Below are 16,532 nucleotides of genomic sequence, written 5' to 3'. Positions count from 1 at the left end.
TGAGAGTGGAATGATCCGATTGGTTTGGACTATTCCGACTTGTGTTGATTTGGTATGGCTCAGTTTGGGCGGGTATGATGCAATGTTGTCATTTTACATACATTTGAATGAACTTGTCGGTACTGTAAATGTGGCATACATTTTTAGATATCTGTCGCCAATAAAAGATGATTCGATATGTAACTCGATATATAAAAAAATTACTATTAACTTTTGTGAAATTTAATGAAATGCACCTGCTTACTGTATATTTCATGCGCACAACTCATGATTTTGTGTGTGTGTGTGTGTGTGTGTGTGTGTGTGTGTGTGTGTGTGAAGGGGTGGAGGTAGAGAAGAACATTATATATTTAATATACTGTATATAAATATTTTAGTGTACTCTCCCCTACAGTTTTTTCAAACAGTGAATGGTCAACCGTTCTTGGAGAATGGACCCTAGGGAAACCCCGCCTCTAAACCGACATCCAATCAGCTTCTAATATGCAAATAAGATACTCATAAAGATAACTTGGAGCGCCAACCGTGGCAGACCCTAAAGAAACTTTACTCCGTGCGTATACGACGCCACGACATTTCAATTTTAAAAGTCGGATAGCCATCTTATGAAACTACTCAAGACACCTCACAGGACCAACGTTGCAATAATATGGGAAAAGAAAACATACGTTTTTTCACTGCTTGGATACTTTTGGGGAAAATCTTTGTCATTTTTTGTTCGGACCCTGAACTCACCACCGACTCTGTGTTTGGTAAGAGCGACAAAATCAACAGTACTTTTAATTTCCTTTTTCACCATACGTAATATTGTAGCCAGATAATTAATTAAATGTCTGATGTGTTGCTTAATTGATGTTTGCCACCATTAAGTTGAGAAAGTAAACGGCTGCAGTTTTGCAAAGCCTCTCACCCAGTCACCTCCATGTGGGCATTTAGTGAAGACTGCCTCTGAAACCCTTCATGTAAAAAAAGAGATCATCATAAGGGAAAACATCCACACGCATGCGCGCGCGACCACACACACACACACACACACACAGGCACACACACACACTCAATATATGTTTTTACAGATTAGGATTACGTGGAACCTATAAAGAGTAGCTCACAATAATACAGGCATGTTTTTAAGTAATGAATAAACCGTTTTCACTTAAAAGCTACTAAAACTGCTTTTGTTTAATGAACACAATTACGAAAAACTACCGAATCTTGTTGATTTTTGTTCAAATTTGTTAATAAAAAAATCCATCTTCGTTAGTTTCGTAATTTTATAGTTCGTCAATTTAAAACTGCTCTGTGGAGGAGGTGTGCTTGAAATGCAAAAGGGGGCGACATAGTCTTTTTTTTATGTATCTCCATGTAGAGCGAAATGTAAAAATGAAGATGATCAAGGGAGACATATTCAGTAGCAATAGATTGTTTTTGTCGTGTTTTTCAAAAGAGAGAAAAAACTAGAAAATATGTAAGCATGACTAAAATAAATAATAATAATAAATAGGATTGAACCTAGTAGTCCAGTGGTTAGCACGTCGACTTCACAGTGCAGAGGTACCGGGTACCGGGTTCAATTCCAGCTCCGGCCTCCCTGTGTGGAGTTTGCATGTGCTCCCTGGGCCTGCGTGGGTTTTCTCCGGGTACTCCGGTTTCCTCCCACATTCCAAAAACATGCGTGGCAGGCGGATTGAACTCTCTAAAATTGTCCCTAGGTGTGATTGTGAGCGTGGATGGTTGTTTGTCTCTGTGTGCCCTGCGATTGACTGGCAACCGATTCAGGGTGTCCCCCGCCTGCTGCCCGGAGACAGCTGGGATAGGCCCCAGCACCCCCCGCGACCCTAGTGAGGATCAAGCGGTTCAGAAAATGGATGGATGGATGGATAATCATACACTGTGCAGGTCTTTTGTGCCCCTATGACCTCTCATATTAGTGTGTGTGCATGTGTTGCAACAGTGAACGGCAGCGTCACCCCCACCTCCCCGCCTGTCACCACCACCGAGTGGCTCACGGATTACACAGACATCGTGTCCAAATTCTCCCTGCGCTCGGCCGACACTCCAGATGATGACATGTGCTACATTGTGGCCGGGAGGCCCGACACCATCCAGGAGTGCGAGTTCAATGCGCAGACGCAGACATTTGTCATCATCCATGGCTGGACGGTACGTGCACATTCACAACAAAACACCTCTTGAGCCCGACATGTGGAATGAGGTTTTATTTGGAATGCCGCCTGACTGGATGGATTGCTGTTTGGTGAGGTTTGTTAGGAAATCCATCCATTTTCGATGGCATTTATCCTCACTAGGGTCATGGGTGAGCTGGAGCCTGTCCTAGCTGGCTATTGAGTCAGAGAGGGAGTGCACCTTGGACTGGTTGCCAGCCAACTGCAGTTGTGAGGAAATGTAGAGCCAAAAAGCTCTATTTATGCCACGTATATGGACCACCTCCAGTGGTTAGCGCACCAACCTCACAGTGCAGAGGTACTGGGTTCAATTCCAGCTCTGGCCTCCCTGTGTGGAGTTTGCATGATCTCCCCGGGCTTGCGTGGGTTTTCTCCGGGTACTCCGGTTTCCTCCCACATTCCAAAAACATGCATGGCAGGCTGATTGAACACGCTAAATTGTCCCAAGTGTGAGAGTGAGTGAGGATGGTTGTTTGTCTCTGTGTGCCCTGCTATTGGCTGGAAACCCGTTCAGGGTGTCCCCCACCTACTGCCCGAAGATGGCTGAAATTGGCTCCAGCACCCCCCCCCCCCCCCGACCCTTGTGAGGATGAAGCGGATTTGGAAAATGGATGGATGTGGACCACCTTATTTACTTCACAAGTGCTGCTATAGGAAAAAAACGTTAGGCTGCAGATTCTTACCTTTGGGGAGGTATTCCCCCATGTTAAACTGAAATTCATTGTAAACCAAATGACACATGATTGCACATTGCCACTTGGAAATCAATCCAATCACTAGCCAACTGACCTCACTAGTGCATGTGTGTGTTGATCCGATGTAGGTAACAGGCATGTTTGAAAGCTGGGTGCCCAAGCTGGTGTCAGCTCTGTACGGGCGCGTACCCAACGCCAACGTGATCGTGGTGGACTGGCTGACGCGCGCCAACCAGCACTACTCAACCTCCGCGGCCTACACCAAGTTGGCAGGCCGAGACGTGGCCAAATTTGTTACCTGGATACAAGTGAGTTAACCAGTGTATTAAAACGTGGATGGACATGAAATCACCTCATGCATAGTGTGGGGGTTTGTTTTTTCTTTTTTTGAATCGGGGCCCTTTGGTTTAAAAAGGACCTTACATACTGTACCTCACTATGAGATAGTTGACCTACCAGCAAAAAACAAAAACTAGACTAACATAAGAGTAAAGTCAGAATTTGAGAAAATATTTCTATTTCAAAAAAGCCTTGCTAGGCCATCAATCTAATACAATGAAACGAACAACATTCAGTACGGTTGATATACCATTTTACTATTTTTTTTTTCCAGAAAGGATGATTTCCATTGTGACTCAAATGGCAGAAAAGAAAATAAATAGAGGCACTTTTCAATAGTCACAGTGGAGAGTATATATTTGTGCTTGTTTTTTTTTTTATGTTAGCTGGCTACATCAAGGTTCACAGACAGTATTGTAAAATAAACAAACTGTTTCTTTGCATTCTTGGGGGGGCAATGTGACTTAAATTGAATAAAACCGAAAATAAATTTCACCGATGGACGACAACTGGATTCTTCCTTTTTGTTTCAATTACCAAGAAATCGATCAAAAGTTAAAACAACTAAAGTGCTGTTAATTCACTTTTTAGCACAACTTTAGCACTTTAATGCTGGGTGAAGATGAGCAGACTTGTAAGATATCGCAATAATGGACCAGCGTTGGCATTCCAAGTATGACAACAGATTAATATGTTCATGTGACCAATTATTAGATAATGGCGCTGTGCTTTAAAATGTCGTTCTGCATCTTGTGATTTTCCTCTAAAGACTATTTACAAGCCTCTTTTACAAGGATCACTTTTTCGTGAAGCATGACATACGTTTTCAAAAATGTTCCAGCAATGACTGGAATTTTTTTTTCTCCCCTTACTTTTGCATGACTCCTTAGTGGAAGTTTATATTTTTTGGGCTGACTACTCAATTCTTTTAATCCCTGATTACATTCCAAACAACAGTAAAGCTTGTGAACACAAGTAGCCACGGGGCCTTTCGGACCTCGTACTTACTGCCAGTTATTAGTTTCTAATCCTCATGTAAGCGTGCGAGTATATTAAGTGTTTGTTGGTTGTTGCTGTTGCTGTTGTGACCCCTTCAGAAAGAACTGCAGCTGCCCTGGGACAAGATCCACCTGCTGGGTTACAGTCTGGGGGCGCACGTGGCCGGGATTGCGGGTTACCTCACCGACCACAAGATCAGCAGGATCACAGGTAAACCGAACACGTTCATCACTACTTATTCATGTGGATATAGCTGTTCAGGAGTTCAATATACTCAATCGCACAATGTAAGGTATAATGTTTCATCATTTACACCCGCGCTATATCTCAGGTGTTCTTCGAAAAATAATAAATAAATAATAAAACAACAATATTATCGTCGGCCGCTATGCACATTTTGAACATGAAATTGTACCGAAAAAAATATTTTACAACAAAACAGTTATAAAAGATGAATGCAAATGTATTGTACTTTCAAGTTAAATACAACTGAGCTTTAATTCACGTATATACTGTACACTGAACAGGATGAATAAAAAGTTGAAGATAACCGTTATGTTATACATTGGTCGAACATTGGATTCAGTGATTCTTGGCTTACCACTAGAGGGAGCCTGCATACTACTACTTTAAGAATCACAAGTTTTTACTGTATATTTACTTTCTCTAATGCCCTCACGTGTGGGAAAGGAGACCCATAGTGGACAACTGAACAAATAAACCAAATGCACTCACTCACGTGGTTGCTGCTGTCAGCCACAGCTCACGCCTCGACACTCACTTGCAGACTTGTTGATCTCACGCACCATCTCAGAAGGCCCCGCCTCTTAAAGGCACATCTAACACACAGACACTGCAATACAATGTTTTTTGTACATTCAATGCTTGATTTTTTTTTCGAGTTCAAAAACCGTTACAATGTGTTTAAAACCTTTAGAAAACTTTCACAGCACCCCTTAGAAAAATGTCATTAAAAGAACGATATATCGTTTACAGGCATTGCCTTAATATTTTATCTTAGATTGTCAGGTAGAGGTGGATTTGTAAAACGTATTCTCATGGTCAATGTAATTCTTCACAAAATTGAGGGTGCATTTCCCACATTGTCATTATCCAGTGTCAACCAAAACCGAGTATTATTATCTTTGTCAATTCCCATTTTTACAGTGGCGGTGTGCCTTATGAAGTGTGGGACACTTGACCGACGCGTGACTGGAAGCAATAATTTTGCTAACACTGCATACCAGTCAAACATAATCTGTTGGCTATGACATTCCGAGTCTGTAAATGTATGCACATGCACTGTTAGTGCCAACCAGTGGGCCCAATCCTTTATTTGCCAGTAATCCAGCTTTAAAACCTCTGACCCGCTTACCATGATTGTCCAATTCTCTGCACTTAAGTGGTTCTCCAGACTAGAAAACAGGTCAAAGCAATTGACAACGTTGTCTGTGTAACTCTGCAACATGACAATCAGCACATTATGTGTTATGGAAAGTGGGGGGTTTTTTTGTTTGTTTTTTTGTTTGTTTTTTTACATATGAATAAAGATGTATTGTATCACAGGACTGGATCCCGCCGGTCCCACATTCGAGCACGCCGAAGACGAGAACACACTGTCCAGAGACGACGCCCAGTTTGTGGACGTCCTGCACACCAACACCCGAGGCTCGCCGGGCCGCAGCATCGGCATCCAGAAGCCCGTGGGCCACATCGACATCTACCCCAACGGAGGCGCCTTCCAACCGGGCTGCGACATCCAGAACACTCTGAAGGGGATTGCGCTGGAAGGCATCAAGGGCCTGCAAAGTAAGTCCGGTACCCTCCCCCGCTCGCTCACGTCGGCTTTGTATTAAGACCATAAGCTTCTTTACATTCGGACTTGTACTGTGCAGTATTTACATCTTGAACCTGGATTCACATTCCAGCTGTTGAAACAATGAGACACCGCTTAGATGGTCTTCCAATAAAAACAATGGAGGCTTCTCACAAGCAATCGCAAGACACGTTTGCTCTCTGGTCTCTCAACATAAAGAATTTACAGTAGATCACACGGGGCTGTTTGGCTTGTGCTGAGATGAAAGCCTTGCTCGATGATTTGCTGCTTCACTCACTTGACTGTACAGCATTCACCTAGCAGAGCAGAAAGTGAGTGATATCATCTGGCGCTAACTGTTCTCAAGGGTGTCTAGTCGGATTTGATACAAAATGTACAAGCAGTCGAAATCGGATTAGATTTTTGAGTCATGCGAAAAAAGCTTTCAGGGTTTTTTTTTTCTTCTTTTTTTTTGTCACGTGCACTAAATTAAAAGAACCAGACTGGAGATTATGTTGTCGCCTGTACCGGTATTATGTACTATCCACTTTTGTGGAAACCTGCTGATTTTATCTTGGCTGTGAAAATACAACATTTCTTAAGGTTTCTCCGAAATTGTTCACTGGGTTGAACCACTTTCTATATGACACGTTACCACCACCGAGAGCACCGAAGTCGGACACTGGCCTCTGCAGCATGAGAAATTGCAACAGTCTGTTGTTTTTTTTCCCTCTTCTTTAAAAAAAACAAACAAACAACTTTTACTAATAGCAAAACAATCTTACATGCTATTTTTCTTGTGCATGTTACAAGGAGGGATTAATTGTTCGACCTTGACAGAAACCTCTTCCCTCCGGAGTGCTTGACACCCGCTTAAAAATATTTTCATTTAAAGATCATCTCACGACATTAGCTTTAAAAATAAATGGCTTGGAGATTATTTGAGTTTGAAAAAGTGCACTGGAAGTGCGCAGCTACACGGGAAAGACTGTCCGTAACTTCCTCTATGAACCCAGGCTAAACTTAGCTCCTCCCCGTCATACAAGACCTTAGTCTTTCCGTCAAGATGCATCACCTCAACAATCAGTTTAATTTTTTTTGTCATGTAAAAGTAAAGTTTTATATACATCATGACAGTGTACATGAAAAGAATGCTGCTTTTTTTTTTGGCCTTTTCTCCTAATCGAGAAATTTTCGGATGAAGCAAAAATCTCTCTCGTGTGCGTGTGTGTGCGTGTGTGACATGAGCAGACGTGGACCAACTTGTCAAGTGCTCCCACGAGCGCTCCATCCACCTGTTCATCGACTCCCTCCTCAACACGCAGCAACAGAGCATGGCCTACCGCTGCAACTCGCGCGAGTCTTTCAACAAGGGCTTGTGCCTCAGCTGCCGCAAGAACCGCTGCAACAAGATCGGCTACAACATCAACAAGGTCCGCACGGCACGCAGTGCCAAGATGTACCTCAAGACTCGGGAAATGATGCCCTACAAAGGTAAATATCGGGGGAAGTATTGCTTGCTGTTACATTTTGGGGATGACTTAATAGAACGTGTTTTTTTGCGCCATGGGAATCCCTGCTATATAGTTTTTAGTATTGTTTTTTTTTTTAATGTATTCTTAGAGTAATGCCTTCACGTGGGAATGGTGAGCCACAGTCACCGATGCAATTTTCAGCCATTTACAACAGTGAAACACAAACACAATGAGCACATTTACACAGGAGCTGATTTGGACCACAGCTTACGCTCAGACACTCACAGGCGACATTAAACTGGAAGTATTCAGGAGGGTCCGTGAAGAGATGTTTTAGCGACCCGGGGGTGGCACAAGACAGCTTATTCCAAAATTTCCCACTGCTTGAGGTAGGAATGTGCGTTGAGAAGTGTTTATATCAAATGTGGAACAGAAAAATCCACTTCCTTTCCCGAAGCTACAGAAACTTGCATTCAAGCTTTTGTCATTTTCAATCACAGCAGATGTGGAATCATTGAAATGTGCCAACTGATTAAATTCTACTAAGTGTAATATATAATGTGCATGTCTTTTCAGTTTTCCACTACCAAGTGAAGATGCACATGTTCAGCAACCGAAGACTGACTTTCAATGAGCAGCCCATAAAAGTTTCCCTGTATGGAACCCATGGAGAGAAAGAAGACCTCTCCTTTGTCCTGTACGTATGTGACACTTGATTGTGTACAATAATGCTGGTGCATATATATATATATATATATATATATATATATATACACACACACATTTATTTTTTAAAATTTTGATTTATTTATTCTTAAACCTTTCAGAGACAACGGTTACTACAGTGGACAGTTTATCTATCATGTTATCAGGTTACAGGGTGCATGAAAGGGTTTAAGTCTTAAATTAGCCACACTCAGGAGTCGCAACACTTAACTTTCATTCAACAATCCACAATATCAATGTACGTATGTACAGTGGCAGAATATAAATGGGTACTGTGCATAATACTCTATGTGGATGTGAATGGCAAACTACATGAATAAATTATGCAAACAGAAGTCAATGTGACTCGCATCAAGAACAGCAAATTTTAATCAGATGTGATGGCATAATGTGTCCCTGAATGCATTTTGGACGCCGATTCAAAACACGTCTTTACGGCACATCATTGTTGAGATATTTTCTTTCTTTTTTTTTCTTTCTTTTTTTTTTTTCAAGTTTGACTTTTAAAAGATGTAATAATGATTTTCAGCTATGACATTTGAGAACAAAATTTCAACTGTTTCTGGTCCTAACCCTTAGTTCATAAATATTACAAAACATATTACATATTATATTATTGCGATTATATCATGAGTCAGAAAACCTGATGTGCTAGAGAAGAAAAAAGACAGACTCGGAATCAGCACCAAAAGAAAAAAAAATCTTGAAAAGTTTACTTGCATCACTGATTTAAAAAATGTGCAGAAATTTGTTGACCGGTATAGTCAGCAGTAATGATACATGTAAATAAACGCCAGCAGTTGAGTGACAACTATAAATGAAGAAATAATATATTAACAGAAATACGAAACTGTATATAGATTAAATGTATTGCATTGCTTTGTTTGTGATGACTAGCCAAGGATCAACAATACTCTTCAAAACCTGGATTTAAAGCAAACATTATTATTTAATGTACGCAAACTATCTGCCATGGATAAAACGGTGTTTTATATTGCCCACATTTTTGCTTCCAAATTTAAGATGTCGATGACATCCGAGCGCTCACCCACCTAATCCCCCATGCCCCGTCCATCCCCTGCAGGCCAGTCATGAACCACAACAGCACGGTGTCCTTCCTCATCACCACCGACGTGGATATCGGAGACCTGATGATCGTCAAGCTGCGCTGGGAGAAGGACTCCATCTTCAGCTGGCCGGACTGGCGGGGCAGCAACAAGTTCTACATCCGAAAGCTGCGAATCAAGTCGGGCGAGACCCAGTCTAAGTAAGTCCCTTTCGTCCAGTGTTTGCAACTTTTGATGAGTCAAGAGCAAGGTTATGATAGATAATAGAAAGGAATGAAACAACATATGTTAACAAAATAAAATAAAAATGCTTTTAAAAAAAACTAACTGAAAATGCACCTTCTGTTTATAAAACTAAAACTTTCATTCTAGTGAAAATGTAAATGTATTTTAAATGTTTTAATTACATGATTGATAATGTCCATCCAGAAGAAGGTCAAACAGTAGTTTGAGAATTTACTTTATTGTAATACACAATATTTAGTAAAATATTTAGTAATAAAGAATAAATACTAAAATAATGATGCTCTCGTCTCAAATTTAATTGCTCGTGAAATTTCTGTCATATGAATGGTAACATGTTAATCCACGGGTACTTTCTGCCACCTTGTGGAAAGAGTATTTCATCATTATACATGCTACCGCACTGATGGCTTAAATCAGGAATGACCACAATTTTTGATCACTAATACTGCTCTTCATAATACATATTTAAAATTTCACAAGACATTCTTCAATGCACGTACTCAAAGATCCACTATCCTAACCAGTTAAAGTTTTGAAGCAAATACAAATAACCACATTCTGTGGTTTATTTTATGTTTTTACCCCCAGTGCAAAAGAATATCTTACACAAAACATTCAAGGACAGCACAAAACTGCTGAACGGCAAACAAATATTAAGTGCAAGAACTAATTTTGATTCACTCAAATTTGAAATATCGAGGTAGAATGTTTTCCCCGCATATCCTTCCAAATCTGCAATATATATATATATATATATATATTAGGCCTACTTAGGTTGTAGTGTTAGGGCAGTAAAAGACCCAATGTAAACACAACTAAGACATCTGCCATCTAGTGGTGTGTGGTGATATTACAACTTCAAACGACAGTCAGGATCTTTTCTGTTTCGTTTGCTGGGACTTTACTTCCTCATTTGCCTACAACATGTTATAATAAGTTTGGTGATTGTTTCAACGATTAACCATGAAAATGCTTGCATCTTTAATTCAGATTATTATGATCATTGCAGGGTGAGCTTCCGTGCAAAGGAAGCGGAGTTCTCTGACCTGGTTCGAGGAGGAGAAGCTGCAGTGTTTGTCAAATCCAAAGAAGATAACCTGAGTCGTAAGGAAAAATTGTAAGTACAAGAGGAGATTTCTTTTTCCAACCTGCATTTTTCTTATCATGGGCATCATTTTATTCTAAATGTCTCTCAGGGTCTGCGCAGGGTCTGATCTGATATCAAACCAAATTTGACCCAGATTTGATTTCAGTAGGCATGGCAACTCTAGCTGTTCATTAGTTTGTCGTCCCCTTTCTGCAGGATGCACAAAATCAAGACGCAGGGGAGTCTGTTTGGTCAGACTGATGCTTAAAGATGCACTCGCACCACCACCACGACCATCATCATCATCATAATCATCGTTCTGCACATCATCGAGATGAACGTGCACAGCCAAAGAGGGACAAAAGCACAAAACTTCATGGGAATTAGCAATCAAAGCACACGCTTACTGCATAGAAATTTGATTCTGAATCTTGGAGAAAAAAAACAAAATGTTACACAAGTGATGATGTGTCCATTTGAACACGTTTGCTTTTCGTGCGTCTATGCTTAACTGTATGTTCTTTATACACACTTACTGTGCCTGAATGGATTTTGAATTATTGCTCATTTGAGTAGTTCATCGTGAGAGGGCTAATTTAGGCACATTTTTTGTAGTGTTTGTCTTAAAAATGAAAAATGCAGATTTTTTTATTTTTGTCCCTTTGCCGAACTACTAACCGCCAACAAACCACGGGGACCAAAGAGTTATTGACTATCTACTGAATCACATTGGTCTTGTAAATACAATTTTTATATAAAAAAAAACAAAGAAACCAAAAAAAAAAAATCTGTGTTTTATATTTGGACTTCTGAATTATGTTCATTGGATTGGATTGCCTTTTGGTTGTTGTATCACAGGTCACTTTAAAACGCTTTTGTCAAACAACAACAACAACAATTATGCCCAGTTTGCGATTGCTGCCAAACTTTAAAAGACCACACAAGTTACATGATTGCTGGAAATAAAAATACACATGCAAGCTGTTGGACTTTGTGATGGACTTTCCAACACCATACCCAGAATACATGCCCAGAATACACCGTACTGTATTTATTTAATGTACATTTATATATTTGTATATCAAGCTGTAATATATTTTGTCATGCTTCCGTTGTCTGTATTTTTATAAAAAGCCGTTCTGTGATTATTCTTTAATATGCCAGCTGTTTGAACGTGGGATCCAATGGGTCTCCATGCCTGCTGTTGAGCGCATTTATCAATTGATTTGCAGTGCACTGTAATAAGAAACAGCCCGAGGTGGTTTAATAAAGATAGAAAATAATATATTCTGACTGCTCATGCTGCTTTTTCGTGCCCCCCCCCCAAAAAAAATCATTCTCAACACGGCAAAACAAAGAAATTGGTGTAACCGCAGGATCTACTGTATACGAAACAAGAAATGTTTCAATTGGGCTGTGTACACATTAGTTCATATTATTGGTCGGGAAAGTTTTGAAATGATTCATCTGTCTCACAAAAACCTGGCATTTGTACAGGGGGGTGTGAGATCCCACATTTTTTTTATGCGCCTCCGAAGACTGGGAAAAGCAGCGGGCCAGAGATTTTCGAGGAAAAATTATTCAAGTTCGCAGAAGAATTGAAGCAGAACAGCTGCAGCAACACGTGGCGTGTGCTCATGGGGAGGAGATTTATTAGAGTATTGCAATACAGCATTGTGATAACACGTGATGTCATTGCATTGAAGGCCAAATAAATGTGAGTGATCAGCCATTTGTCTCCACTCGGGTAGATTAGAATCTATCCCATCAGGGATGGACTCCAGCTCTAATGACGACAAAACGCTATGGAAAATTAATCGACTAGATCAGCGGCGGGCGTGGGAGCTCCCAGTTCACAAATATACGAAAAATGTACTGCACATACTTATAATCCCCACTTGGGTCCATTACAACATTAAATGCCAAGTGTCTTCACTTAAGCAGTTCATAATCATTATTTGTCTAAAAACAAAAGCCTAAAAGCTGTCAACAAAATACATCGTACACCACCTTTTTTTGCTAGCTGTGTTGGTTTGGTCGGAGCTAGCTCAATAGTTGTAGCACTGTGGAAGTGGCGAATAAATCCCTTTCTTGGATGAAGCTATGAGCGTCTGATTTATCCCCATGTCCTTTTTTTTTAAATCCGACTTGAAAATGAATTTACAATTTGTCTGACAGTAGTCGTCTTTTTCTTAATCACCAGCAACCCAATCAAAAATGATTGGAACATGGTGGGTATTTCCAGTTGTTCAGGTGTTGCCTTTTAGACTGAAGAAATAAAAGCTGGAATTCTTTGTCTCATGTTCATCTTCAGCATTGGTGTCAAACTCACGGCCCAGGGGCCAGATCCGGCCCACCGTGTCATTTTATGTGGCCCGCGGAAGCAAATCAAGCATGTCAACTTGCATGATCATTACTCAAATCTGTCACTAAATGTCAAATTTCATGTGTAATAAATAATGCAATAATTTTGTTTTCCTGTTTTCACTCGGTTGAACAATAATTGAACAAACTATTGTAGTTGACTTGACTGATTTCAAAACTAGCCATTACACCAATTTCTTGTGTACAAGTAATAATACGATGAGACGATTAACCATTTATTTGGTTTCACTGTCATAACGGTCCTCCGAGGGAAGACGTAACTCCAAAGTGGCCCGGGACAAAAGTGAGTTTGACACCGCTGATCTTCAGGAACATGCTGGGAACAAAATTTGGTGGAGGGGTGTACGGCCGTCATGCGGGGAGGGGCAGTCACGTAACAAAAATGATATTCAACGGGTTGCCTGGATATGATGCATTGCCGATCGAATACATTTGAGGGGAATGTTGGTTGTTCGTCCTCTTCCGCTGTCAGCAAACATATTGGCATCGTTTCAGCCGTGACCTCGTCCATTTTTGTGTTGCCATTCAATGTATGTTGTGAGCGCACACACAGCGTGCAGCTGGCATGTTTGCCTTTCTGGTGAGCATTTCGTTCTGTACTTTTGGTGCTTTGGAGAAAGATAAAACTAGAGTAGTGTGTCACCACACCATAAAAATCAATCCCAGCTGCTGGATATTGACAGTTAGCAACAAGGTTCCTAGGGCTTTTTCACAAACATTTGATATCTAAACTGAAATGATATTTTCGTTGTTTTTTTTTCCTCCCCAACAATGTACTTTGGCTCTGATCGCTTTTTTGTGAATTGATAGCATGGCAACAGCAGGAGCTGGTAGGAAAAAGGGTCTCCACATATCTTCAAGGGGCCCTTTGTGTTTTTCCTCGCAGCCTGTGTCCAGGAATGTCAGTTGTCCGCTGACACGCTGTTATCTCCTTAGCATGCCACAACTTTAATGAAGCTCACATTGTAACATAGAAACTAAATCCACCAGCAGGTTTGTTTTCCAAATAAGTGTGGGATAGAGGCAATGAAAACTGCTTGGAAAAAACTTGAAAGAAAAATCTGGAAGGTGATTGAAGTAAGGATTCCTAATCTCTTCCGTAAAGGCCATTGTTTACAAAGTAATTTGTCTTTATTACCGGTACATGCAAACCACGCCCCTAGATGCCTGAAAGCGCTCCAATTGGTGGAGTGCTCATGTTTCCTGAGATTACATTGCTGCATCTTCATTCATACTTGCAATGGATATATTGTATTTTATACCCATGAAAACTCCCGTAAATCATTTTTGAGTCGATAGATCTTAGCTACGTGACAACCACAACAGAAAAAAATATATATAATGTCTAGTTATACAGTTCTATTTGGAGGATAACGCACGTTTTGGGATGTTTATTGCATGGAAGGTGAAATCATAAAATGAAATTCAAAATGCTGAAGCCCTTCGAAATTATATTAATAGTTATTACAAGTATCAAGCCATTTTATAAAGACCCAGTAAAGTGACGAAAAATATGTAAAAAAAAAAAAAGATCTGCTCTGTAAGGCACCCTAGTAAAATGCATTTTCGGGTTTGTAAATATAGCTTGCACACCAACTGTGTGCGGGAGTGGGAGATGGGCTTTGTAATAAAAAATGAGGTGGTGCTCATTTGCTCTTAATTACCAATGATGGCTCGCTGCACTTATATAATGGGGAGGGGCAAATACGCCCATAGGATGTGCTCATCGTTTTTTTCCCGCAGTTCCAAGTTTACATGCAATACCCCATGGCATTATGGGAAATGTGTTAAATTTCTGTACATATTGTATTTACTGTGCTGTAGTAAATAAAAACATTAAAATAACGCAAAAACTAGAAATTATATCCAATAAAATAAAATAAACACATGAGCAATTTAAAATATATATTTGACCTAATGAGCATGTTTTTGCCTTACTGGCAGGCAACATTTACTGAAGTCACGGGGTTCGATTCCGGCTCTGGCCTTCCTGTGGGGAGTCTGCATGTAGACAGGTAGGTGGTCTGCGTTCTAAACGCTTTCACTGAGAGCCCTCAGGTGTTTAAACAACGTCTAATTTTGTCATTATGTCGCTGACTGGGCTTTTACTGCACTCGCACTACAGTGTAATGATTGACTTTACAAACCAGGGTATGTTTCCATTCTCCGCCCCGAGTTTGACAACCAATGGGGCGGCTCAGGTTCTATTTAAGACGCGGACTCGGTTCAAGGTGGACCACATGCCTGCGCGCTGCGCGCAACACGACGCTCCAAACGGGATTATTCCATTAAAAACAAAAAACAAAAACTAGGATTTACTAACTCTTCTGCATCTTCCGACGCGGTTGAAGACACTTTCTGAACAAAGCTGTCAAAAGCAATGAAAGCCTGGAGATTCGGCTTTCTTTGCTTAGTGGTGTTGAATGCAGCAGTTCGCTATGTGACGTCTTTGGAGCAAGACCTCATCGATTCTATTTTTGGTGAGTTGCCAAAGGAGCCCCCAGTCGAAATTAACTTGTGAAAAGTTAGTCAGTTAGTAGAAGTGTTAGCTGCAACTATTAACATGCTAATGTTGTAAACATGTATGTAGCATGATTGGCTTAATTCTAGTGCTAAAAAGTGGAGGAACGTTAACTCTGAGATGAATGATGATGCGTTCAGCCTACTGTGATTAGTGTAGGAACTTGCAAATTACTCTTTGTTATGTTTGTAACAACATGAACGTGAGGGTCCTGTGTACCCCACCCCCCAATCTGTTCTCTCTCTCTCTCTCTCTCACACACACACAAACCTCCCCCCATCTGAGTCAGCTGACTCCTCAGAAACTTGGAGAAGCTGCTTCTGGTTTCCATGGAGCTCAGCCTGATAGCATGAAGTCCAGTCAAAGGGGGCCACAAGGGGCGAGCCTCTCAAGCCAGAACGTGAGCTCATCCACCTAAAAAATAAACACTCAATGCCAAACTTTCCTCTCCGCACAGGTAACTTGTTGGATCCCGTCAAAGACTTGTTTGAGCAGAAGCATGATGCCAATGAAACGGTGGTCAGATTCTCCCTGCGCAGACCCTCCCACCCGGAAGATGACCTGTGCTACATCTTCCCCGGCCGACCCGACTCGCTGGCGGCCTGTGCATTCAACAGCACCGCCAAAACCTTCCTCATTATCCACGGCTGGACGGTGAGACACTCCAAATGGTTCTACCAGTGAGGACTAGTCCCCCAATTGTAAATTTCCTTAGGCAGCGAGTTGTGCTTCGACAAACCGCAAAGGGTGAATGCTAAGGCTTGCTTCCATACATTCTGTACCCCATCGAAACAGTTATTGCACTCCAAAATATTTTTTAACTCTTGGGGGCAAAATTACAGACATTCTTCGTAAGAAGAAGTACAGATTCTTGGGCTACATTATTATGCTCAATACTACACATAGAAACAGGAATTCAGAACATGCTAGGGTCAGTTGAGCATGGGGAAAAAAGTACTACTGATTTTGAGGTGAATATTTGGTCAATTAATC

General features: G+C 40.9%; 2 protein-coding genes across 2 annotated transcripts in view; both read left to right on the top strand.

Annotated features, from left to right (window-relative positions):
• Nucleotides 1–540: 540 nt before the first annotated feature.
• Nucleotides 541–11,918, top strand: lpla (lipoprotein lipase a). The gene is made up of 10 exons (XM_086115340.1): nt 541–752; nt 1,952–2,160; nt 3,007–3,186; nt 4,315–4,426; nt 5,783–6,025; nt 7,284–7,526; nt 8,084–8,204; nt 9,318–9,500; nt 10,556–10,663; nt 10,850–11,918. The coding sequence occupies exons 1-10, from the start codon at nt 650–652 to the stop codon at nt 10,899–10,901; spliced, it is 1,554 nt and encodes a 517-aa protein (XP_085971466.1). The 5' UTR covers nt 541–649; the 3' UTR covers nt 10,902–11,918.
• A 3,307-nt stretch (nt 11,919–15,225) lies between these two features.
• lpl2a (lipoprotein lipase 2 a) overlaps nt 15,226–16,532 on the top strand; it is a 7,064-nt gene continuing 5,757 nt past the window's right edge. Inside the window, exons 1-2 of the mRNA XM_086115592.1 lie at nt 15,226–15,498; nt 15,997–16,193. Coding sequence (XP_085971718.1) covers nt 15,399–15,498; nt 15,997–16,193 — 297 coding nt within the window. The 5' untranslated portion in view covers nt 15,226–15,398. The remainder of the gene's footprint in view (nt 15,499–15,996; nt 16,194–16,532) is intronic.

This window comes from Hippocampus guttulatus, chromosome 7, assembly GCF_054856545.1.
Source record: "Hippocampus guttulatus isolate MCC_2025c chromosome 7, RoL_Hgut_1.0, whole genome shotgun sequence".
Taxonomy (NCBI): Eukaryota; Metazoa; Chordata; class Actinopteri; order Syngnathiformes; family Syngnathidae; genus Hippocampus; species Hippocampus guttulatus.
This window is presented reverse-complemented; position numbering and strand designations above follow the sequence as displayed.